The sequence below is a fragment of the Peromyscus eremicus genome, chromosome 16_21, assembly GCF_949786415.1.
Source record: "Peromyscus eremicus chromosome 16_21, PerEre_H2_v1, whole genome shotgun sequence".
Lineage (NCBI taxonomy): Eukaryota > Metazoa > Chordata > Mammalia > Rodentia > Cricetidae > Peromyscus > Peromyscus eremicus.
The window spans coordinates 48,564,449-48,589,688 of record NC_081432.1 but is presented as its reverse complement, the minus strand read 5'-3'; the positions used below and the strand labels follow the sequence as shown (position 1 = coordinate 48,589,688).

The following is a 25,240-nucleotide window of genomic DNA, read 5'->3' as shown; positions in this document are numbered from 1 at the left end:
ACATTGACTGGGAAAGGCTACTGAATCTCAATCAATTTTTTTTTTTTTTTTTTTTTTTTTTTTTTTTTTTTTTTTTTTTTTTTTTTTTTTTTTTTTTTTTTGAGCTGAGGACTGAACCCAGGTCCTTGAGCTTGCTAGGCAAGCGCTCTACCACTGAGCTAAATCTCCAACCCTTTTTTTGGTTTTTCGAGACAGGGTTTCTCTGTGTAGTTTTGGTGCCTGTCCTAGAACTCACTCTGTAGACCAGGCTGGACTCAAACTCACAGAGATCCGCCTGGCTCTGCCTCCCAAGTGCTGAGATTAAAAGCGTGCGCCACCACTGCCCGGCTCATCAATTATTCTTATTAATTTACTTAATGTAGTACACTTTAAAGAAATGTCTTTATATTTATTTTTGTATTCTAGAAATTTAAATTTTGTTATAGTAATACTAGCTAGAATATAGTAATATATTAGTAGAATATAGTAACTACTAGCTAGAGTTTTATTCACCATGTCAAATAGTCTTTGTAGGGAAGTGCTGGTATGTCGTTGTTACCAGATTTGGTACCACAGTTGGGGTACCTAAAGGATGGGCCACATTCTATCTTTTCCTTTTTGTTCTGAACCAAGGTATGTGACAGAAGGACAATCTGCAGTTTGAAAATTTCAATGAAGGAAGGAAATCTGCCAGGAAATTCTACTATCAAGAAGTCTTATTTAGGAGATAATTCTTTGACATCACATTATTTGAGGATAGGGCTAAAAGGTTGGTATTGAAGGTATTTTATTTCTTGAAGGGCCTTTAAAGAATATCTTTGTTTAATATTTTTATATCTCATACAATTGTTTACTGTGGAATTACAGTAATCTATCATGCTGATCTAGAAACTGTTGGCTTTTTCTAATCAACCCAGAAAGACGAATCTGCTGAGGAGCCGTGGCTGCTGCTGTGAAGCTACAGCATGAAGTTAGCGATGCCTTCAATTAGTAAGGGTATCCATCTTTTTTAGTCTGCAAGGTTTAAGAAGCAAGGTAAAAAGACTCAGTCCTGAGGTTATAGCTGATAAAACCAATGAGAATACAGAAAAATTAAAAATTAAAACCTTTACATCTAAGTGTCAGATCCATGGCAAATTTACTTAAAAACCAACAACAAAAAAAGAAAATCTAATATTACATTTGGTAAAGTAAAGCATGTTTCTGTTTCAAAATGTAATATACAACTAATTTATCAACTCCCCATCTTTCAAGTTCAACAGAAAACTCAATGTTCTATTAGGAAAAGCCACTGAGCTGCTACATACCATCTAAGCCATGGACACAGACTATGAGATGCACGCCGTCCTCAGAGCCAGCCTCCTCTTCCATGCTGAAGTAAGGCGCTGAGGGTGCCAGCAGAGGAACGTCACTGTACATGAAGCCAGGCAGCTTAAGCTGCTTCAGCTCTTCTTTGGCCTGAAGGAAGCTGAGGTGGAATGTTAGAGAAAATCTCCATTACTAAGACAGTAGAAAGCGAGAGAGAACACGACGACTTTAGACAAGAGCAGGGGGAAGACGAACAGTATCTGTAAAATCCATGGAACCACTGGGGTCATCTGGATGGCTCTATCCGAGGACAGCTTTTCCGCTACTCTTAGAGCATGTTCTCATTACACAGAGACCACTTCAAGCCTCAAGCAGCTTATGTCAGAAGTGGTTACACTTTATGGATAATTTGATATTGCATGCACAGAAAACTAAAACAAATACTGCAAAGTGGCAATCTGGCATTTATCATGTAATCACAGTCTTTCTTCTTTGCTCTATTACAATTTAAAAGAAGCTCTCATAGAAAAGCAGTGAGCATGGTATTCAAGCAGGGTGGGTTACTTGGAATTTTCTCTCCAAGTACCAAAAGGAGCAGCACCAAGAGAAGCATGTGACTGTAACTGGCAGCATACAGTATTTGGCATGCTAACAAATCTAACTTGAATACTGTAAACATCAAAACTGCTATTTAACATGACACCCATTTGGCTTAGAAAGCTGGACATGAAGGAGACGGTGAACAGTGGTCTGTGTGGTATACACTGGGTGAAGACACACAAGACTTTGCTTTCTGGTACCTCAGAAAAAGTGAGAAGAACCCAAAAGGTGGTAGCAGTTTTTGTTTATTTGTTTATATGTGGTCATGATACTCCCTAGTAGGGCAAGCTGGCCTTGAACTCACAAAGATCCCCTGCCTCTGACTCCTGAGTGATGTGATTAAAGGCATAGACTATCAATCTATGCTAGTATATAAGTTTTCAAATCAGTAACTATTACCACATTTTAGCTTTAGGTTTTATAGATAAACTTTATATATAAACCAGATAATCTGTGAACTTTAAAAATCTACTGTACACAACGCTCAGACTTCTCACCTCACAGACCATGATTTGGTCTAGGTTGAAGTAGATTTTAAGAACCAGTGCACACAGATCAATCTGCTACTGCAAACAAGTGACTCAAGCAAGGCGACTAGGGTTTGGTGGGTTTAGGAGTTTCTATAAAAGTGTCATTCATTTACTTAACATTACCCTCATTTCCCATATGCACTCATGAAGCCCAGCTCTTTTCCGAAGTTATAGGGGAGAAATGATGTCCTAACGAATACACAGTTCTACCCTTAGCTTTTGCGCACTTCTAACATAAAACTGCTGAAAGAAAATGTCTAACCTACACAACAGACCATTTGGAAGCAGTTTGCCCATATTGTACCCATTTCACCATTTTAACAATTCATCAAAGGAGCATGTTTTATTAGAGGAAACAACGAAAAAGGTTCCACCTTTTGGCTCTATATTTGCTGTTCTAGATATACACTTAGCACACAATATTGAGTTCCATCACTTACGCATGTATTTGAGGCTTTGGTGAATTTTCATACCAGGAAGCTGAAGAGGTGAAGTTGTAAGAAATGCTGCTTGGTTGCTTTGTAATGGCATCAAATTTACTTCTAGAATATTTACCAGCACAAGGAGACTCTCGTGGAGCAGATGGGAAAGACAAACAACCAGAAGTACAAACAGCAGGAACGGTCACACCAGCCCTCAGATAGTCACTGCTTCCTTTTTCCAACTGTGTGTGTCTCTCTTCTCCTAGCACATCTCCACTTGTATAGTGAACACTGACTGTTCCGTCTGTTTCTTCGTAATACCCATTTTGAATCATCTGTTGATCCTGCTCCTCCTCCTCCTCCTCCTCTTCGCCTTGCTCCTGCTGAAGATCACTCATTCCTTTTTCACAGGTTTCCTTCTGAGAGCTAACTGAGCTGTGGTAGCTAACAGCACATCTGTCAGAAATATCTGGATTGCTCTGAGACCCAAAATAATCTTCCACAAGCCCTTGTTTGACCACATCAGTACTATTGGAAATGGAGTCACCTGTACTCAGATGGGGGTCATTTTCAGTAACAGGGGCTTCTGAACACACTGGATTGTGATTCAATGGCTCACTATTTGTTCTTTCCACAGTTCTATCTTTACTACGCTCTGCGTTAGTAGAAACGGAACCTGAAACAACACAAGGAGTACCTAAGCAAATCAGTCTTGAATTTAGTGTTGTTGCTGTTTCTGCAGAGTAGTTATTGGATGTATCGTAGCTCGGGGAGCCTTTAAGCACAGTATCCAAATTAGGTTTGGAGTCACAACTACTTTTCGCATCACTGGAAGTATCTTCTTCACCTGTGAAAACAAGTTGTAAAAGGTCCTTACCACTTGGATTTAAGGAATGCACTGCTAAAGTGTCATTGTCCAAATGCCCTGAAAATACAACACATTGCTGTTGCAAAATAATACTTGACTTTCTGGAATCATCACACTTGGGCAGGTCCATCGTTCCCAGATTGCACACAGTTTTACTGTCACTCAGATGGCCCTCAGGTCCCACGGACTTCTTACAGCTGTCATCAGGTGACAGCTCATCGTCAGAAGGCAGCGAGTTTATGGACGTCAAAGATGACTGGATTTCACTGAGAGCACTTGTGCTCTCCGTGTGATGACTTCCTAGTGAGAACTTGACATTGTGCTCAGGCTTCATCAAAAGCTGAGGAAACAATCTTTCGTTAGTGTAAGGACTTGGTCCTTGGAGAGTTTCAAAGGGTATTTCTGGATTGGGATGTGTTGCAAAAGAACTTGGTTCACTTTCCACACCTGAATCTGAAAATCTAGAGGAGGCATATGTGGCATTAGTGTCTGGTAACTTAATCGTGTCACCACTTACGACAACATGATATTCTTTTGTAGAGGGAGCAGGTAGATTACTTCTTAATTTAGTTGATGATTCTTCAGTGGAATGACACTGTGCTTCCTGTAAAGCATCCTTTCCTGTTGTTTCTACAGACCTGGATTTACCATTAGATTCCGAGGACTCAAAACTGGGTAGTAAATTATCCACAAATCGTTCAGCCTCTCGGAGCTCTGTCCAAGGTCCTATTTGAACAGTTATTTTCTCTCCACTGAAAGGCTCTTTACTGCTGGACTTAACTTCAAGTGTTCTAACTCCCGAAGACGGAGTTCTGTGATAGTCACCGCAATCACCTGATGAACTTCTAGATGCCAGATTGTGCTCCATATGTGAGATATCACTATCGTCTTGGGAGATAGCAAGTTTACCTGAAATGGACAAATTTGCACAAAGATTTAGGCTGCCAGAGCTCAAGAGATCGAACTGGTCTGGTTGCATATGTTCAGTATCTGGAGCCTTGTGTTCAGTTCTGTCTGCATTTGCTGGCAAAGAGCTAGCTTCCTTTTCACTTGTCTGTCTGATGTAGGTCTTTGGGTCAAAATTATGTCCACATATTGTGGGATCCAGACCTTCTTCCTGACTATGTGAAGGATTGCCTTCAGAGCATTTAGTGAGATCACTGGATGCTGTATTTTTCAAACATTTGTAGCTCACTAAAACCACAGAATCTTTAGAGTTCTGTTTTATTAGCTTTTTTGTGTTTTCTGGTTTCATTGTTTTCATGAGCTTAGTGACCTTAACCTTGGATTTATTTGCTTCTTCATTCTTTCCTTTTAGAGATTTTGTTAGCTGCTTTTCACCTTCTGTATGGCAAATACTGGAGGCAACAGCAGGTCTGACCTTCAGCTCTGGGCTGGAAAGTCCTGCTAGAGAGCTTTCTTCAGTCTCATGTTTATCCACTCTACTGGCCTCTGATAGCTGAAGACTCTGAAGTCCCATCCAGGGCGCATCTAAGTCTTTTAGCCAAAGAAAAAAAGATTCAAGTTTATCACAAGTGTGAGAACTCGAAGGATGGAGACTACTTTTTCTAACTACAACTTTCTAATTTCCTCAAAAGTAAATGGAACTAGAGGGGGCAATGATTTAATATTAAGGAATGGCTTTATGTACAGTTGGAAGACTATGCTGAAATTGACATACATAGTTTACGTATTTTAGTTAGATTATACTTACCTTCAATAACTGAATCTAAATACCTATCTTCAAAGATTATAGGTAATGAATTGAGATCTCCATCTAATTCACTACATTCAATAGGTAGGGGTGGAAGAGAACTGCAGAAGGAAGTATTTTTGATAGCGGTGCACATCTGTAGATGACTCTGAGCACTGAAAAATATTCTTAAGTCAGATTGTAGTGAAAAAATAATTACGCCCACCTCTACTTTAAAATCTACCCTGTTCTCTTCCCCCACCAGTCCTAGCCCCTTTCCTCAAGAACCAATGTCCTTGGGAAAAGCTTCTTGGTCAGAGATAAAAACTGGCAAGATGAAAATTATGGCTTACTGATAACAAATTATTGACATGAAATTATAGTTTGTTGACAAGCTAATTCCTATTCTATGGTATGAATGTCAAAGCACAATGTTTGAAGTTCTAAATTTGCTATAAATAGCACACAGAAGTAGTATCAAAAGTTCAATGCTTACTAATTATTTAATGAGAACACAGGAAAAGTGTGTTTCACATGGCTGCTTTACTAATACATATTGATAAACACATTGAACAGCTATTTAAAACAAGATATACAAATTTCTAATATAAAATAGTGATCAGAAAGATTTTCTAGGGCCTGGACAGAAGGCTTTATGGTTAAGACCATTTAGTGCTCTGGCAAAAGGACCAGTTGGATTCCTAGCACCTCCATGGTGGCTCTCAACCATGTAACTAGTCTATAACTAATCTACCATAGTTCTAGGAGACTCCTTTTTCTGATCTTCAATAGCACCAGGCCCACACATGGCAAACATACATGCATTCAGACAAAACATTCAGACACATAAAAAAAAAAAATCCAAACATTTTTTAAAGAAAAAATTTTCTAATAAGAATTTCAAAAGAATCAAACTAGTGTAGTTAACTGCATTTACTTATTACCCAGTCTGAACAGCTAATATCTGCCCTTTTTTCATACTTCAGTACTGACTACCCCCTATGCCCACAGTTATTGTTTATAGTTTTTATGAGGCAAAATATATATGAGCTGAAATATATCCTGTATGATTTGGCAAACGAATACATGACACAGAATAAATATATCCATCTACTCACATTTTCCCTAATTTCCCAGCCCTGTCAACCTCAAGAGGACCACTGTTCAGACTTCCTTCACCTTAGTTTTGCTTCTTCAAAACTTCACATATATAAACTCATACAGCATTCACTTCTTTGTGTATGCTTTATTTTTCTCAGTGAAATGACTTCAAGCAACTCTTTAGAGCCAAATAAAATCTTTAAAGCCAAATAAAACAAGTCCGAACCACATTCAGTAGGAATGATGGAAAGCAATTGTTTTGGATTTTTTGTTTTAAGAATTGTTCTGAAATTCTCTCTGTAGACCAGCTGGCCTCAAACAGAGAGATTCATTTGCCTCTGCTTCTCGGGTGCTAGAATTAAAGGTGCACCACTACTGCCCAGCTATTTTAACTGTGTATCTTTCTGTCATGGAAGGTAGTACCAATCACATCTAGACTGTGAAAATATGCTATGAAAATGATGACTGTGAGCTATTCTGACCCGAGGAAGCAAAGACAGAAGAAGATGGTATATGAACAACAGAGCTGCTCAGTGTTATTAAAGTGGGACAAAGCTTACATCGGGGGACACAATGCAAGTCTATTATATTTTCCTTTGAACAGAAACAGACTGTTTCAAAAGATAATTTCTAAAATTAAACCTCTTCTTCTGCTTTACACACTATGAAGTCCATCATTAATAAATTCTGATAGACATCTGATGTAAAGGAACTAGAATGATCTGCATTTTGGATTTGTGCTACTTACTGAAGTTCCTGGTATGCAATGGCAGCTTCTCTTGGATGTTCAAAACAAAAGAATGCCTCCGAAAATCTGCGAACCTAAATAATTTCAAAAAGGAACATTGGTAACATAGTGTGTTTCATTAGTCAATCTGGCACACGAGGAAGTAGAGATGCTGATTCCACTAGGCATTCAAAACCCATTCCTGTGAGAAATTAAACTGCTTTCCTTCAGTGTTCCTAAATCACTGTATTTCTATATGGTGTAGAATAAAAAAAGAAAGAACTGAGAAATTCAAGTTTACATTTGGATCTCATTTTTTCCTCCTTAAAGGTAGAGATGTACTTGTACCATTTGCTTTGTCTGCAGTACCCAGAATAGTGCCCAACACATGGGAAATGAGGGGGCAATCCCAGGTGGCTAACTTCATCTGCGTTACTGGTCAGACATTCAAGCATATGACCATGAACGAAGTGATTTATTAGCATTGTGACTTTGGGCATTTGACTATGAGCTTCAGGTGATGCATTTTTCAAACTGCACTCAGTACCTGTGCATATGGCATTGCATGTGCATATGTGAATTGTGGAGAACACAGCAAACATGCAACAGTAGTTTCTAGTCTGGACAGACAAACACACACTTTTCTAACTGCTGTCCTAGCAGTCACTGCATTCTGCCTCAGCAGAACCATGCACAAATCACACCCCTTCCTAGTATATGGCGTTCTTTAGAACAGGAACTAGGTTTTATTTTCCTTCTTGAGACTGGGTCTCACTGTTTAGCTCTGGTTGGCCTGGAACTTGCTATGTAAACCAGGCTGACCTTTAACTCACCAAGATCCACCTGCCTCTGCCTCCCAAGTGCTAGGATTAAAGGTTATATGTTATGATGCCAGAGGAGGTATGTTTTGATCGACTTTTAATATATTTTATATAATATATAATAATAGATCGGCTGTCTAATATATTTTGGCAAGTTTAAAAGAATGTACTTGATAAGTATATATTGAGTTTGTTGACTACTTCTTCCATTGTGTTTGTATTTTGACAATATTTTTAATAATGAAAAGAAAGGTTTTGTTAGGTAATGGAACACCAGTAAACCAATTAAGAGAGGGAAAAGATATTTTGTTTGGGTATACAGAGGGAAAAGAAATATGTCACATGTTCAAGTCATATTATGTTGAGGACACTTTTCGTGTGTGTGTGTGTGTGTGTGTACCTGTATGTGCCAGAGCACATGTGTGGAAGTCAGAGGACAATTCTGTGGTGTCAGTTCCCATGGTCCATCCTTACATGGATTCCAGACATGAACAGGAAGCTCTTTTACCCACTGAACCATCTCTCTGGACTAAGGACACTTTTCTAAGGGAAATATGATCTAAGATTCTTTGCTTTTTAAATAGAGAATTTTAGTAAACCAGACAGAATTTAATGGTGAGTAAAACAGATATCTAATCCAGACCTAGAGACAGGTGTGAGGTACTGATGAGAAGGATGTACTGTGTTCTTTACTTTCAAATGTGGTCGAATTACCCAATTACCTCCTGTTTCTCTCAGCACTAAAGGAAGGATGAAGAAAAATTCTGCCTGTCTGGAGTTTGTTTTCCCTGGTGACTATAAAGTATAAACATGCACTTTTATCATATTAAGTGCACAAGTAAAGAGGTTTCATTAGGTCATTTCCATACTGCATTTTCATAACATCCACCCTTTTCCTGAACCCCCTTCTCCCTTCTCTGCCTGTTCCCCAAAGACCCCCTTTCATGTCCTGCAACCTTCCTTTCTTTGGCTTCCACTGGATTTCTGGAGTCAGCGAGCTGCTTCCCTTCTCTCCTTAACTGTCCTGACTCTTACAGTGACTAGCATTTCTTGCCAGTCTCCTACCTAGGAAGCTCTGTGCCAAGACTAAGGTTGATTTCAACCTCAAGAGTGCTATGGAGAAGCTATCTTCCGTAGTCAGTGAGGAACTGTGGCGAAAGGAGTCAAGGAGACACAGCCAGTGGGTGATGAACCCAGGAGTCAAGGACAGATTTGGGAAGCGAAAGCTTATGCTCTGAAGTTCTTATTTCGCTCTTTCTACACCAAGACTCTGTAATTAGAAATCTTTCTAAGCCTCTATGTACTCATGTGAGGTTCTTTTTATAATTCTCTTTCAATTATTAGCACACTCAAATGATATGCTAGGAATGAGACTATTCACTGTATTGTGTCACCGTAACTAATGAATGACTGCCACCTGATGGCAACACATAATATTAAGATTTGTTAGGTTTACAAATTTAAATTTAGAGGATACAAGAAATACATATCATTACTTTGTTACAGTTGCTTATAAAAGTGAGTTTGGTTATATACTCTAATTTCAAAATCATTTACTTGGCAATATCACAACTATGAAAATTTTAGCAAATAGAAAAACGCTGAACTTTCAAAATTGCTATGTAATATTAATGCTTTAAAGAACTAAACGATCTTTTTCTGGGCTTACTCTAATATGTTGTTCAAATTGTTAAGAGTATGTTATAATAATTTTATATGTGTTCATGTACAGTAGAGTCTAATGTTGAGTACAAAGTCTCTATCTGATAGATGACGTTTATATTACCCTGAAAAATGTAGACACTTTACAATGTTTATTTGAATATATGGTCTTTGCTCTTTGTGTTGTAGGAGGATACCATATTGCTTTATTATACAAAACTGATTCACATTTAATATTAGATACAAGGCTAGTTCATTTAAATGAATTGATTTCTTAATATACATCTCTTCTAAAAGAGCAATTTAACAAAGGAAAATTTTTTGCATGTGTGACAGGACATTTTCTTTTATGATCTTACTTTACTAAGGTTTTCAAGGCTGTCCTGCTCTTCCTGGTACTTGGAACTGCTCCCAGCACACGTGTGAGACAGTGCTTTCCCACTGAGCTAGATCTCTAGCTCACCTTTGTCTAGTTCTCTGGAGGTATAGCTGAGTCATGGCATTACACATTTACAGTGCAATCTGAGGAATTTGGACACGAGAGCATCACCATGCTAATGACATGAAGATTTGCAGAGACAATTGCACAGAAATTGTCAGAAGACACTGTAAGAACCAGAGCTTGCTTTCTTTGCTTTTAATTTGGAGGCAGGGTCTTACTCTGTAGCCTTGGTACTCACTATGTGTCGTTCACGTTGATCACAAACTCACAGCAATCCTGACTCTGTCATCCAAGTGCTGGGATTATAAACATGAACTACCATGCCCAGCTATAACGATTTGATATAGAAAAATCCACCTCAGGCATGGTGACATACATCTTTAATCTCAGCACTTGGGAGGCAGAGGCAGGAGGATCTCTGTGAGTTCAAGGTCAGCCTGGTCTACAGAGTGAGTTTCAGGACAGTCAGAGCTACATAGTAAGACAGTGTCTAAATAAATAAAAAAAAAAAGAAAAAAAAAAACACTGTAAAAACAACGCCCTTCCAAAAATACTTGTACGTAAAGGATGAAAAAGAAATAAAATTGGGACCTTTCAATATTGAATCTAATATTCCAATAATTTTCACATATTCAGGTTGAGTATATTATCTGCATTTTGCAATAACGAACTATTTGAAAAGGAAGTTCTCAAAAGAGATCTATGCAGTCAATACACACTTGAAACAAGTGTTCAACATCTTTAGCCACCAGGAGAATACAAACTAAAACTGCTCTGCAATGTCCTCACACTCCAGCCAGCATGGCTAGAGAACAATGACAACAGACGCACTGACCTCCTGAGGGGGCACCCAAGTCCTCACGGAAGTCCTAATGTCCAAAGAGCACTGAGTAAAGGCTGTAGTTCTGCAGTGTGAGCACACCACCAGAGCTGGCCACACTTCTACTAAAATTCACCACTGTTCAAATATTAATGAAAATTGTCTGAGAGACTCACATTGCATTTATTGAGCTATTCAATTTTAAATTACTATAGGAAGCTAAAGAAGATCATTAGTAAGGTGAATACTGTAATTATGCTATCTTATCCACTACAGAATCTCATATTAGGCCTTTTAGAGAAGCAACTAATCTTTTATTAAAGGACCTCTGAGGAAGAACCCTAAAAACTTAATTTTCAGTATGATAACCCTACTTACTGAAATATAATAATAATAAAACAGAAAACACATCAAAGAGAGAAGTAACATGAAAAATAGTCCATTAAATATACTAATAAAATGAGAGACTTTCTTTAAGGTCACTCCAGAAAAAGATAAGGGCACAAAAATATTAGTAATAAATGGTGGAAAACACTACAGATCTGGCAGATATTTTTAAAAATGAAATATTCTGTTAATTGATAATAGTAAATTTAAAAATGCAGACAGAATGAATAGAAAAACTCCTTAGAAAAATGTAATTTATCAAACTGTTGGAAGGAGAAATAAAGACAATATCTCTACTTATACTTTGTCATTTTACTCTATGTACTAGGAAGAACAGATCAAACTGAGAGGATTCTATGCAAGCACTGGGCAATACTCCACAAAACCCAATCAGTCACAAAAGATAAGAGATGTAAGATTACACCTTCGGTGAACTTAAAGGGGCCATTAAAACTGAATGTGATGGGTGACTCTGAGTTTGACTCTGCAAATGTGGGCTGGGCTGGGGTATCAAATAGGACATGACAACGGTAAAATTTAAACACAGGCACACTGTGGTTTGAATGAATAATGTCTCCTGTAGCTCATGTGTTTGAACACACGGTCACTAGATGGTTGACATGTTGGAAGGTTATAGACCTTCTGGGAAGTGAAGCCTTGCTGGAGGAAATATGCCACTGGGGGCAAGCCTTGGGGGTTTATAGTCTGGCCCACTTCCTGTTCTCCCTCCCACTGCTGTCAGACTGCTAATGCAATGTGACTGGCAGGTCTCATGTTCCTGATGCCATGCTTTCCCAGTCATGTGGGTTGTATCCTCTCTGGAACCTCAAGGCAAAATAAACCCCTTTGTTCTTATGTGCCTCTATCAGTGTTTTATCACACCATCAAAACTTTAATTAAGATAGGCCAGATACTACACATCATTATTATATCAGTAAAAAATTTCTAAATTTGGCTACTATAATGGATAATTATTCCTGATCTTGGGAAATACATACTGAAGTATTAAAGATAAATGGTCCTCTTCAGAGAAGCTGTTCATGGTTTACAAAACTTACAAACTAAGAAAGAATCCAAATGTCTATCAACAAGAGTAAGTGGTGTACAGACTCAAATGGTGCATAACACAAGAGGAAATCAACAACTGGCAGGTATTAAAAAATTAGCATATAAGAGGATATGCACACAGTACCATCCGATTTACACAGAATTCAGTAACAAGAACATGCTATATAATAAAGTATCTAACTTTCTGAATAAGGGCCATTGTAGGTCTATATTCACCTTGTAAAATTCCTAATATATAATCTCATGAGAGGTTAGGGAAGGAAATGGAAAACTGAAACCAAGATAAAAGAAAGAGAGACGATCAGAGATGCTTGTTTGGTTACTGATTTCTAATTCCTGCTTTTGGGTTCCAGGAGCTAACTCATAGCATACGTATTCATGTTTTATTCACCTTTAAGTGGTTGTCTTACTAGCAGAGGTTGTTGCTGAGATATAATGTTTGCTGAACTGTCTTATTTTACTATTAGCTTTAAAATCTAACACATGGTGTCTCTCATCTACATTTATCTACATTATCACATAAGAATACTTTTAGTTATAAGAAATTCCTAAAGATGCATACTACCCAGTAAAAGTACCACATTTCTTTAACTTACCCTCAAGGTATGGTGTTCCTGTGCTAACAGTACTCTTAATTCTTCATGCAGTGTTATGACTTCCAGAAACTGTCCCCATAAAGCCATGAGAAGGGAGCAAAGCTGTGCCAGGTTCATGTTGATCAGTTCTGCCAGTTCGTCAGGGTTTTCTACTTTCTGAAACAAGGACAGAGCGTGTCACTGCTTCCCGAGAATGATGGCATCATACTTCACTACAACACTATGGAGAATATCAGCAGGAAGGCACGTGTGTACATGTGTGCTGAGGGAGAGAGAACAGCGGAATAGGGGTTTTTGTTTTTGTATTTAACTGATGGATATTGAGGCAACTTCAGCAAGCTAGCTAGTATTTTACTATCATACACATAAAACCAAACAATAAAAAGAAACTAAAGAATGTTCACCATGGAAGTGGAGGTTGACTAGCTGGAACAGACGGTGAGTGGGGAGTGAAGGAGACCTACCAGGAGCTGACTCGGATATGGATCACAAACAGTCTATGCTGGAACCTGAAATCAAGACTAATCATCTGGAGCCGGCAAAAGAGCCAACTCTACTGACTGAAGAAGAGAAAGGTGTGACAGACAGCACATGAAAAATCTCACATGCCAGAGTCACAAAGAAGTGGATTTAAAAAGAGGTTCGGCAACATGTCTGATGTTGGGGGGACAGGGGTGCTAAAGGCAGACGGAGGTTTCCTTGAGTGAAAAGATCACGATACCTTTCATATGGGAGAAAAATATAAGAGCAGATATCATCTGAATAAAAGTCAGCCAAAAGAATGGAATGGGAATAAAGAGATTTAAATACTAAAGACCAAAACCAAACCAAACAACAACAAAACCTAAAAAACAAAAAACACTCCCCCTTCAATTTCTAAATTCAAGACTAAATTTTTTTTATATTGACTGCACATTTCTTATAACTATTTTTAAATGAATATTACCCCTTGGGTAACATTTAAGGACTATATGTAAAACCCTCTATTTATTTACTTATCTATTTTATGTAGACTAGTATTTTGCCTGCACATGTATGTGTTCAGTGCCCATGGAGGTCAGAAGAGGGTACTGGATTCCTTGGAACTAGAGTGACAAATCAATGTACACTGCCATGTGAGTGCTGGGAATGGAACTTCCCATCCTCTGGAAGAGCAGCTAGAGTTCTTAACTGCTCAGCCACCTCTTTAGCTCTACACTGGTGACGTTTTAAAGAAAATGGTCATTTGAATTATAAAGAAACCCTATGACAGTAGCGAAAATTACATCCTTGCATAGCCTGCATACTTACAATTATTAAAGAGATCCTTCATGAAAAGAATCCAGTTTTCACCGGAACTTACATACAGAAGTACATTCCAAACCAAATGTATACTTTCATTTGATTCATGCCTCTGATTTCTCTCATTAACACAGGTGGTGAGCAGGGAATAGACAGTGAACTGAAGGGAGTCAAGACACTTAGTTTCCTGACCAAAAAAAAAAAAAAAAAAAAAAGTACCTAATTTAACTGTAAGAATGAACTGGGCTAGGTGGCAGTGGTGAACATCTTTAATCCCAGCACTCGGGAGGCAGGGCCAAGCGGATCTCTGTGAGTTCGAGGCCAGTCTGGTCTACAGAGCGAGACCCAGGACAGGCACCAAAGCTACACGGAGAAACCCTGTCTTGAAAAACCAAAAAAAAAAAAAAAAAAAAAAAAGAATGAACTGGAAAACTGGCTTAAGATACAAGTTGGTCTGTTGTAGTAAGAGTCATCACTTTAAAGGACTGCTGTGCAGGAGAGCTAGCAAGAGTAGAGATGAAAGGGGAGAGAGAGCAGTGTGGAGGAAGTAGTAAATGAGAACAGGATGTAGTGATACTTGTAAAAGACTGCTACAATGAAACCGATTTCATTGCACACTAACCAAAAAAGTTATCAGATGAAAAAATATTGTTATAATACAAGTGTTTTAAAAACCTGTCCAGAAATTCTTTAAATAAAATCACAGAAGAAAGGGTATGTATTTGCTCAATTAATTGTTCTTTATGTGCAAAATAATAAATTTTTCAAAGGATAAGTTAGCTGTATATTGAGATTAGATGCCTTTGACCATCTAATCCGTGGTTCTACTATGATTATCCAATTTACCTTTGCAGTTAAAAAAAAAGATAATTCAATTTTCTTGGACAAAATATTTAGAATAGAAAATAGAAATCACTTAAACAATAAGAATTAAAAAAATTTTTCAAGTACCTTAACTTCTTCACATAGTTCAGTAAGACGAGCTTCTATATCCATTTCCTCTGAAAGGGGTAAAAACTAGTTAGAGGAAAGATTTCAGTGTTAGATCTGAAAACTACCTTTGATATTCTATGAAGGACAAAATCTTTTGTAATAAAAAGTTAATCCTTGGTTTAACAAGATATTAGGTATTATTAAAAGTCAAGTAATCTTTGGTCATATAATTCTGATTTACTTAGGTATGCTCTAAGCATCTAGTAAGAAATTTATAATTAAAATAGCAATAACAGGGAAAGACTGAAACTAACAATATAAAGATTAGTTATTTTTAAAGGAAGAGAATTACATTAAGGTCTCAATATAAACTTTATTCTTAACATTTAATTAGGAAAATATAACTAAAATGAGCTCATTAAAAAAACATTCTCACACAAAAGCAAAGATACATCCTGACTTGCTGCAATCGACTCTTTAGCTCACTGATTTCACAAATAATTTCACTGTCAGAAACATGAGTGGCTTCTGATGTTACGTTAAAAACAAACCCAACAGCAAACCCTGCATAAATTCCATATACTAACATCTACTTTCACATCACTTATCACCTTTTCCTATGATACAAGAGAATCATTCAAATTAGATTGAGGTTATACATCCCATTTCAGAAAATAAACTTAAAAATTCTGATACCTTTTTCTAATGTTTATATCTAAGAGTCCAAACGCCTATTACAGCTAGTGAGCTACTTCAGTGAAAACATTCTTTGTGTGTGTAAGCCAGAGGGCAGAGCTAGAGGTGTTCCTGACTCGCTGGCCACATTATTCTTTGAGACAGAGTCTCCCACTGAACCAGAGCTCACTGCTTCAGCTAGACTGGCTAGCCAGCAAGTCCCAGGAGTCTTCAGTCTCCGCACCCCCACAGCTGGGGTTCAGTGAGGGGTCCTAACTCAGGTCCTCAAGCCTGTGCAGCAAGCACTTTAACTACTGACTGGGGTCCTCAGCCAAAAACACCTTCAACAAGGAGTAAAAGCTAAATTTAACTGCTGAACTTAATTACAACGGTTTCAAAACCACGTACAGAATTTTATCTCACTTTAAAGATTTGGCTGGAGAGATGGCTCAGTGGTTAAGAGCGGTAGCTGCTCTTCCAGAGGATCCAGGTTCAATTCCCAACACCCACAAGACAGCTCACAACTGTCTGTAATTCCAGTTCCAGAGGATCTGGCACCCTCACACAGACATGCATGTGGGCAAAACATCAATGTACATAAACTAAATTAATAACTTTGTTTTAATTATGGTTTTCTTTTCAAATGATACATTATGATATAACAATTAATAGAGATGGAAAATTATACCCACTATTTTACTCAAATTATCTTGAGGACACTTGTTCCTGCTATTGTCGACTGTTACAATCTAGAACATATCCTCCATGGTTTTGAAATCTACGTGTACATATATGAGTTTCAGTACATATATGGTTGTCAACAGTGGAATTCTATCTGACACACCTTCTGAACTTTGCACTGCCTTCTCAGCACTTCTCTGCTGAAACCTGCCACCTAGCTTAAGCACTTTTAATAAAAGCTACTTTTCATTCTTTGATGTGAGTACACCAAAATTTTTCTTTATTCTACTCTTTGCTTAAATACTGGTCATTATCTTTTTAGTGTTTTACTAACTGAAAGAAATAATGTAATAAGCTTACTTGTCCATGTCTGTTTAAAAACATTATCTTTGAATGCAGTAATCAGAGTTTGGGCTACAAGGTGAAGAGAGATACTCAGGCAACAAGTATTTTCTAGATCTGTCTATCTACACACTCAAATGGTACTTACAACTGACTTCTGTAGGCTTTAGGGTGTTGTTGCTGCTGTTTTGAGACAGGGTTTCTCTGTGTAACTCTGGCTGTCTTGGAACCTGCACTGTAGACCAAGCTGGCCTCAAACTCAAGAGATCTGCCTCCCGCCTCTGCCTCCATATGGCTTATGCTTTAGTTTTAAATCAAGTCTTTTCTCCAACAAATCAAAATCTACTCCCCTTTTAAGACAAGCTTTAGTTATATTAAGCAACATTTTATAAAACCAGAATGCTCACAGGCTAAGCAGATAGGCTGGCAGTACACTAATTAAACTAGAAATAGATTTTAATCACTATAAAGAATGCTAAAGCATGCCACAAATGGCCATAATTTCATACTATGAATTCTTTAATTTTACAGTAACTTCATATGAGAATGAAACACTATGAATAAAATTTCAACCTTAATTTTTTCCATGGTGATAAACAAATGCATTTTAAAAATAGTTTTAGTAAAAATTAAGCAACTCAAATCTTTCTCAGCTAGTATTCATCTGAAAAATACTATGAAAGATTATCTTCTTTATTTCATTTTTTTCATCTGACAACTGAGAACACAATTTATTTCATTTGAAAATTTCAACAGCTATCTATAACTTAAAAAAAATAACCATTATTCAATACCAAGTAAAAACTTCCAACATATTTACAGAAAGCTAGTAAACTAGTTACTACTGCTATACAAGAACAAAAGTCTAAATGGAGGCTGGGTGTGGTGGCTCACACCTTTAATCCCAGCACTTGGAAGTAGAGGCGGTCAGACCTCTGTGATTTGATCAAAAATTATATATATATATATATATATATATATATATATATATATATATAAATAAAAATAATATGGAAGTGTATAAACAAAACCAGACAATTAGACCTCTTCCTTTAATGTAAGCAGTATTTAGATAGTAGATATTTAGTATCATTTTTAAAAGTCTAGAATGATGAAAAAACGTGCAAATTAACTAAAACCATGAAACCAATCCTGAAGGTGTCCCTCTTCTTTATCCCTCCAAAGCACAAAACAAGCTTCAGTTTTTAAACCACATTTCATTAAGGACTAGGCCTATCCAAAGATGAAATTACTTAAAGGACATTAATGGTGATTATTATTCAATCAGTAAATTTTGGCGATAAAGATGATTTTGAAAAAGTGGTCGTTATAAAAACTAGAATGTGTGAAAAGTCAAAGAAAGCCGGGTGGTAGTGGTGCACATCTTTAATCCCAGCACTCAGGAGGCAGAGCCAGGCAGATCTCTGTGAGTTCCAGGCCAGCCTGGTCTACACAGCAAGATCCAGAGAAAAAAAAAAAAAGTCGAAGAGATCTTCAACCTATCACTTTCACTTCTAAAGAAAAACTTCAACATTACAAATCAATTAAATTAACCCAATTTATCTGCAAACCAAACTGATTATATACACAAGCTCTTAAACAAAAGCGCTGGGAATATACTACATTGTTTACCAAGTTTAATTAACAGAATATTTAATGAACCTATTCGTAAACATACCTACATGCGTGTCGTTCTGGGCTCTTGGCTGTGCTCTTCTGAGGAGGCGCTCATAGAGGACCTGCATGCTGGCCTTGGCTAGTCATAAGGGTTGCACACAGCACTAGTTACTACACTCCTTTTACAACAAAACTTACTTGAATTTTCCAACTTGTTAATAAGAGGCTTAGTGTTGATAGGGCAATTGGTTAATTAGCTTATTAGAATTACAAATGATGTACATTCAAGTTTACATTATTTTCTTTTTAGTATTTAAAGTATGCTGCTTGATATTTCTTATTCCATTATTATTTTGACGTTTTAGTTTCATAGAGACTTTTAGTGTTGGCAAGAGTCTCAGAGACTAGCTAGCTCAGCTCCCCGCTTTCCCAAGTGTAGATGTCAGGCTCGGACAGGCTGTGCCACTTGCCAGAACCTAGATGCCAGAAGTCCTGCCTCTTGTTTATGAGCTTCTTTACAGTGGAGCTCTTTGAATCCAACCAATATTTAATGATACGTCCTCAAAACACAATGTACATCATTTATCTAGGAAAGAAGAAGAGGGCAAAAGAGCAGAAAGGAATTCAAAGTATTATTTTAAAAGAGGGAAGAGTTTACATTAGTTTTCCAAAGCATGGTGCTTAAGAAATTTTAACTCTATGCTTATTTGAAATGTAACAAAAATATTAAATGATAGAAAAACATAATATATTCTCTAATCAGGAGCTACTTTATATCCCCTTATTAAAACTAGTGATCATAATAGTACCATGGAAATATATTAGTGTCCTCAATTCAATTTTACTAGAACAAAAATATTATTGATAATCTCAAAATGTGAAACATTTTTATTTTAAACTATTAATAGTATTTTTAGATATTCCTCCAGAGGATGTACTTAAGAGTAAACTACAATCTACAATAAAAAGAAAGTATAAATAGTAAAGTGTAAAGACACACAGTATTACTAATAAATATTTATTGAAAATTAGTCCTAATTTTAAAAAAATCCCTAGGAAACCATCATAAGCTGCACTGACTAGCTATACTTTTCAAGTAACACAATAAAAAACATATTGTGCTATTTTACCAATTAATTCATTCAATAAATATATTTTCAGTTAGTATATGTAATATACTAATAATTTTTTTCTTTCTTTATTTTTTTAAATTTTCAAGACAGGGCTTCTCTGTGTAGTCCTGGCTGTCCTGAAACTTGCTCTGCAGACCAGGCTAGCCTCAAACTCACAGAGATCCACCTGCCTCTGCCTCCCAAGTTCTGGGATTAAAGACGTGCGCCACCATAGCCCAGCAATATACTAATAATCCTATTCTCTAGTATTTTTATTTCTAAAATTGAAGTGTGGGCTTACTTTAGAATTTTGTTTTCTAATATTTTAAAGCAAGTGATTTTGGAATAATGCTCAGGCTCATTTAATAACTAACTTAAATTTAAATAAGGGCTTTTTAAAATGTGTAATTTTTTAAAATTTACCTATTAGCCCAAAGTTATACAACATAAGAAATTTGAGGATATTATAACTAAATGAATTATTAAGCTAAAGTTAGATTAATAAAAAGTGCTAGCACTGTCCAAGCTATTTGACAAGAAAACTGTTTTTGTTTGGTTACCAGTTAGACATTTTGCCAACAAACATGTTTCTTAGTTTTTGAGAAATACTTTTTCCTTACTTAAAATGTGGCTCATGTGCACTTTCATTTGTAAATATCCTATGTTAAATCTACTTGAACACTGCATGCTGATGAACATCTTCACGCTGATCCTGTAAGGGCCCACATCATCTATCAAAATCAAAAGACGCTGAGAGCTGCTGTGTGAACTTCTCCTGCTCACCCTAGCAACAAGTTGGTTTGTTACCACTGCTGCTGGGAGGAGAGAGAGGAAATAGGAGTTGGGTGGAGTTATTTAAGATGTAGCTCTAGCCAGGCGGTGGTAGTGCACACCTTTAATCCCAGCACTCGGGAGGCAGAGCCAGGCAGATCTCAGTGAGTTCGAGGCCAGCCTGGTCTACAGAGGGAGATCCAGGAGAGGCACCAAAACTACACAGAGAAACCCTGTCTTGAAAAACCAAAAAAAAAAAAAAAAAAAAGGATGCAGCTCTGTCTTTCACCTGCACCTAGCACTGCGCCTGGCAGTTAGTTACTTTCAAGTCCAATGAAATCCCTAAGAAGTGCCATCGCTAGTGCAAGTGCACGCCTCTGGCTTTCCAGTGCTCTCACCCCACGTTTCTGACCTGCCGTACACAACAGTGATTTCCTTCCATCTCCTTACCTGGAGGATCCAAACCCGCTGGTATTTAATAGATCCAAAGACATACCTTCAGATGCACACTCTTATAAAAAAGCCTCTCTTAATCTGATGCCGACTTCACGTGGACCCTACTAACTTTGTCTTGTGAAAACGGCATCATCACACAGTTTTGATTTTAATGGTATGGTGGTACAGAGGATAAGCCAAGTGCCTCACGCATACCAGGCAAGCACTCTAGCGCTCAGCAGTTACACAGCTAGCCCACCGTTTCATTGTAGGTCACAAATGCTCCCTTTTGGCACATAGTGCCCTTCACCAATACTATGGTGAAGTATTTTGTGGTCTGGTCATTAATCCTACCCAAATTTATAATTTCCTTTCAAAAATACTTTGAGTTCCAAGTTATCATATTTAGTACATAACTTTGCTTTTGTTGGAGGTAAAAGGTGGGCTAAATTATTAGCTCTACTTTAATAAAAGATGCTTTCATTCTCAACAGAGAATATCATTTCTGTCTGAGGCAGCAGCTTCATACAGAGTTTTCCTAAGGGAAACAAATACAGCCTAAATACTTGAAATAGCAAGAACAAAAGGGCATTTCAGAGAATAATGATCCAAAGGCTTCCCTTCCTATACTACTATTTCTGTTTTGAGGAAGAATATATGGTTAGTATACCGTCCTACCTAACCTAGCAAGGAGGCAAGCATATTCTCCTCCTGTGTGTGGTAGCTGCCCTTGAAGTTACAGAATCAAATCAACAGTTCCCTTAGTGATAGCTGTGTTTTGTCAAGTGAAAGCAGAGTGAACTGAACTGACAGAGTAACACCCTGCACCAAATCCACTGGACTACAGCCTGCTAAGAAGTGGTGCCCTGCCCAGCATTTTCTCATAACTGAACTGAAGTGAGCTTACAAAGCCTTACAATTTCTTATAATGTTCCTGAAATTTTCCTATTTTCACTGTTTGTGCAAGGATATTTTGCCTGCATGCATGTATTCACAGCACATGTGTGCAGTGCCTTAGGAGGCCAGAATAGGTCAATGGATCCCCTGGGACTGGAATTATAGAAAGTTGTAAACCACATGGTAGGTGCCGGGAATTGAACCTGGATCCTTAGGAGGAATAGCCAGTGTTCTTAATCACTAAACCATCTCTCCAGCCCCCCTTGCAATGTTTTATAACCTCAAACACACAATTTAAAAACAAAACAAAACAAAAACCTTCATCTAGTCTCAAATCCAAAAATATTTAAGATAATAGTTATCATCTTAGAGAATGTATTGGTATTGTTAAAATAACTAAACCCTTGAGGTACAAAGGAATATAACAGGAATAATGTCTAAGTAAAATTTCAAACATTCCTAACTTATTGAAATAAATAATAATAAAAACAACTCATTCTGTCAAAAATAATTAAATAAGCTTTTTATAAGCTAATATTTGAAAATCGAAGTTTATAAACTGGTCATGAAGCCAGGCAGTGCTAGAGCACACCTTTAATCCCAGTATTTGGGAGGCAGAGGCAGGAAATCTTGGTGGGTTTGTGGCCAGCCTGGTTTACAGAGTGAATTTTAGGGCAACTAGGGCTACACAGTAGAAGCCCTGTCTCGGAAAACTAATAAACAAACAAACAAATAAATAAATGATAAACTGTCCATGAAACATCTGAGAAAAACTGAAGCTTGATTTAAGTGATTTTGAAATGTTAAAATACTGAATAATGTTACTGTTTCTTACAATACTTTGAAAGAAAAAGAGCCCTGGTAGAATTTACAGCCTAATACGTACAAAACAGTCCGAGTGTCTATACCTGCTAAGTTACTGCAGTGTGGGCTTCACTTACCTTCCCTAGACTCTGCTTTCTAGTATACTCTTAAACTAAACTTTAAGAGAAACGGAATACTGACATATGACTTATTTTTAAAAATCTACTTAAATATTCACTTCAATCTTAGCACAATGAAGTTATTTCTCCACATTCTAAGAAGCTTTAAATTTCAAAGTGATTGTCAAGGGTAGAGAAAGACAGAATTGAGAGAGAAACATGAAGCACACAATACAGAAAGCTGCGGCAAAGCTGGTCACTAGCGAGAGCGGTGAAGAGAGTGACTAAGAGAGTCTGGCCACTTTTAACATACCCAGGTCTAGTTTCTGACAAGAGGGAATCTCTTCTGTTACCGTAATGAAGTAGCTGTGCAATCCCTTGAAGGCTAGCAGCAGAGTGGCACAAAGTGTGTAATGAAAATGATAGGCATGGTGGAGGAAGGATTCTGCAATGAGGAAGCTACAACCCTAAAGAGAACACATTTGTAATACAGTGTTAGTAAGCAAAGTCTAAATGGACTACAATGTATTACACTCGAAACCTTGAAAGGAAACAAAAACCACACACACACACACACACACAAACACCCCACCAACCAACCAACCTATTGCCATAAAACATGTAAGAAATTCATCAGTATTTTGCTCATCTAAATGACTTAAATATAAACTGTGACCATAGCAATCTCAGTCATTAGGGATTTGCACAAACACACTGGTGAAACTGTGACTTTATGTTACGATGAGGTCCTATTACAACTGTTTTGGAGACACTACTTTCACAATCGTTAGAAGTATCACTTCTCTCCTGATAATGGCCACGATCCTGCTACTCTGAGCCTCCTCTCAAGTCTGCCATTCTTCCCAAAAGGTGTCTCTGGATGTTCCTGACAGTTCTGCTAAAGGAAAAATGGGTGACCCGAATAGGTTTACAAAGGTCACTGGCTATCAAAATCTCTATTCACTAAACCTGGTAACATTTTGAAGTAAGAGGCTGATATTCACAATACATAACTAAACTAACCAATTGGTATGATTCTACTGAACTAGATCTTTCAGTTATTGAACTCAAATAATTCATCAAGGAAATTACATTCACTTACAGATAAAATACTCAAGACGTTTCTTTTAAAATAGGGGAAAAATAAAACATGAAAAAAGTTACACATATATTCAATGCTTACATCTGGTGATAACTGTTTTGTGTAGTTAATACCAAAGACTACACTTTCCAAAGTAGGAATCATGGAATCTTTGCTTTGTGCTGGTGCATTTCTATTTAACCAAGTAGTCTTCACAGGGCGAGGAAAGCTGGAGGAAGAGGTAGCACATTGTTACTGCCTAACAGTCTATTTTCATGTAGGATACTTATACATACTACAAAAATGAAAAGCAAGGGTTGTACAGCATTCTAAGTTCTATAGCATTCTTAATTTTTTTTAATAATTAGAATTTATGAAAAATACAGTGAATATTAAGGACTCTAAGGCTAGCTACTTGAGATTGCTTCTCTCTCTTTTTGAGAAACAAGAGACTGAACCAAGGACCTTACAAACGCCAGGCAAGCGTTTAGTATGCCAGGCTCCAGCAAATTCTGAGGGCAATTCTATAACTCACCTACTTAGCTGGTAAGTGAGATTTTTTTGTGTATGTGTGTGTATGTGTGTATGACATAATACATATGCTTAAGTATCACCCATAACAGTTGTTACAATCATATTGTGTCAGAAATTGCAGACAGTTCAGAATTCAATTCTATGGGGTTATTTTTAGGTAGTTATTGATTTGAGAGTTTCATCTCCTGCCTACATTACCAAAGATTTTTATTTTATGAACCATAGAGCATGATTGTATCTTACACTGATGAAACAAATTTTTCTCTCCATGGAAGTAGTTAGAAAAAATAATTACATAATGAATTTGTCACCTAAAATATTACATAGTATTTAAAGATTTATTTTCATTATTTTAAAGATTTACTTTAATTATATGTATGTGTATGAGCAGGTATGTGCACATGAGCGCACGTACTCCCAGAGGTATCAGATCCCCATAGAGCTGGAGTTACAGGTGGCTAAGAGTCATCTGATGAAAGCTGGGTATAAAACTTGAGTTCTCTGGAAGGGTTTATGTGCTCTTGACCCCTGAGCCATCTCTAAATCCCAAAATCACACAATTTCAAATTGGAAATATTGTTAAGTTATAATATAAAAATGTTAGTAAAAATTCATAAAAGTGTTTAAAGCCTTAGAAAGCAATGACTTTTGTATGATAGTTAAAAAAGCAGAAATAGAGGATCTAGGAAAGAGATAAAGAACACTAAGAATGCATCCATATTCTCTTACACAGTACAAGTTAACAGTACAGCAGATCCACAAACTAAAATAAATTAAAAATTAAACCAGGTAGAGACTAAACAATATTACATGATTATTTCTGTATTCTATTTTACTTAATTAACTGAATTATAAAAATCACTCCATACTTCTGTAATAAAAATGTCATTGATACTAATGGTCCCGTGCTTTTGAGTTATTTTATTATATTAGC

General features: G+C 37.0%; 1 protein-coding gene across 9 annotated transcripts in view; it reads right to left on the bottom strand.

The window, feature by feature from the left end:
- Positions 1-25,240, bottom strand: part of Fam135a (family with sequence similarity 135 member A) — a 79,971-nt gene that overhangs the window by 16,184 nt on the left and 38,547 nt on the right. For 3 of the 9 annotated variants that reach the window (XM_059282254.1, XM_059282253.1, XM_059282255.1), the window contains exons 9-17: positions 23,875-24,001; positions 23,005-23,158; positions 18,615-18,692; positions 15,257-15,306; positions 13,025-13,180; positions 7,250-7,323; positions 5,422-5,576; positions 2,858-5,204; positions 1,287-1,447 (exon numbers count right to left, since the gene is read on the bottom strand). In XM_059282254.1, coding sequence (XP_059138237.1) covers positions 1,287-1,447; positions 2,858-5,204; positions 5,422-5,576; positions 7,250-7,323; positions 13,025-13,180; positions 15,257-15,306; positions 18,615-18,692; positions 23,005-23,158; positions 23,875-24,001 — 3,302 coding nt within the window. Of the gene's footprint in view, positions 1-1,286; positions 1,448-2,857; positions 5,205-5,421; positions 5,577-7,249; positions 7,324-13,024; positions 13,181-15,256; positions 15,307-18,614; positions 18,693-23,004; positions 23,159-23,874; positions 24,002-25,240 lie in introns of those variants that run through there. The other 6 variants (XM_059282257.1, XM_059282256.1, XM_059282258.1 and 3 more) reach the window with 6 other exon arrangements.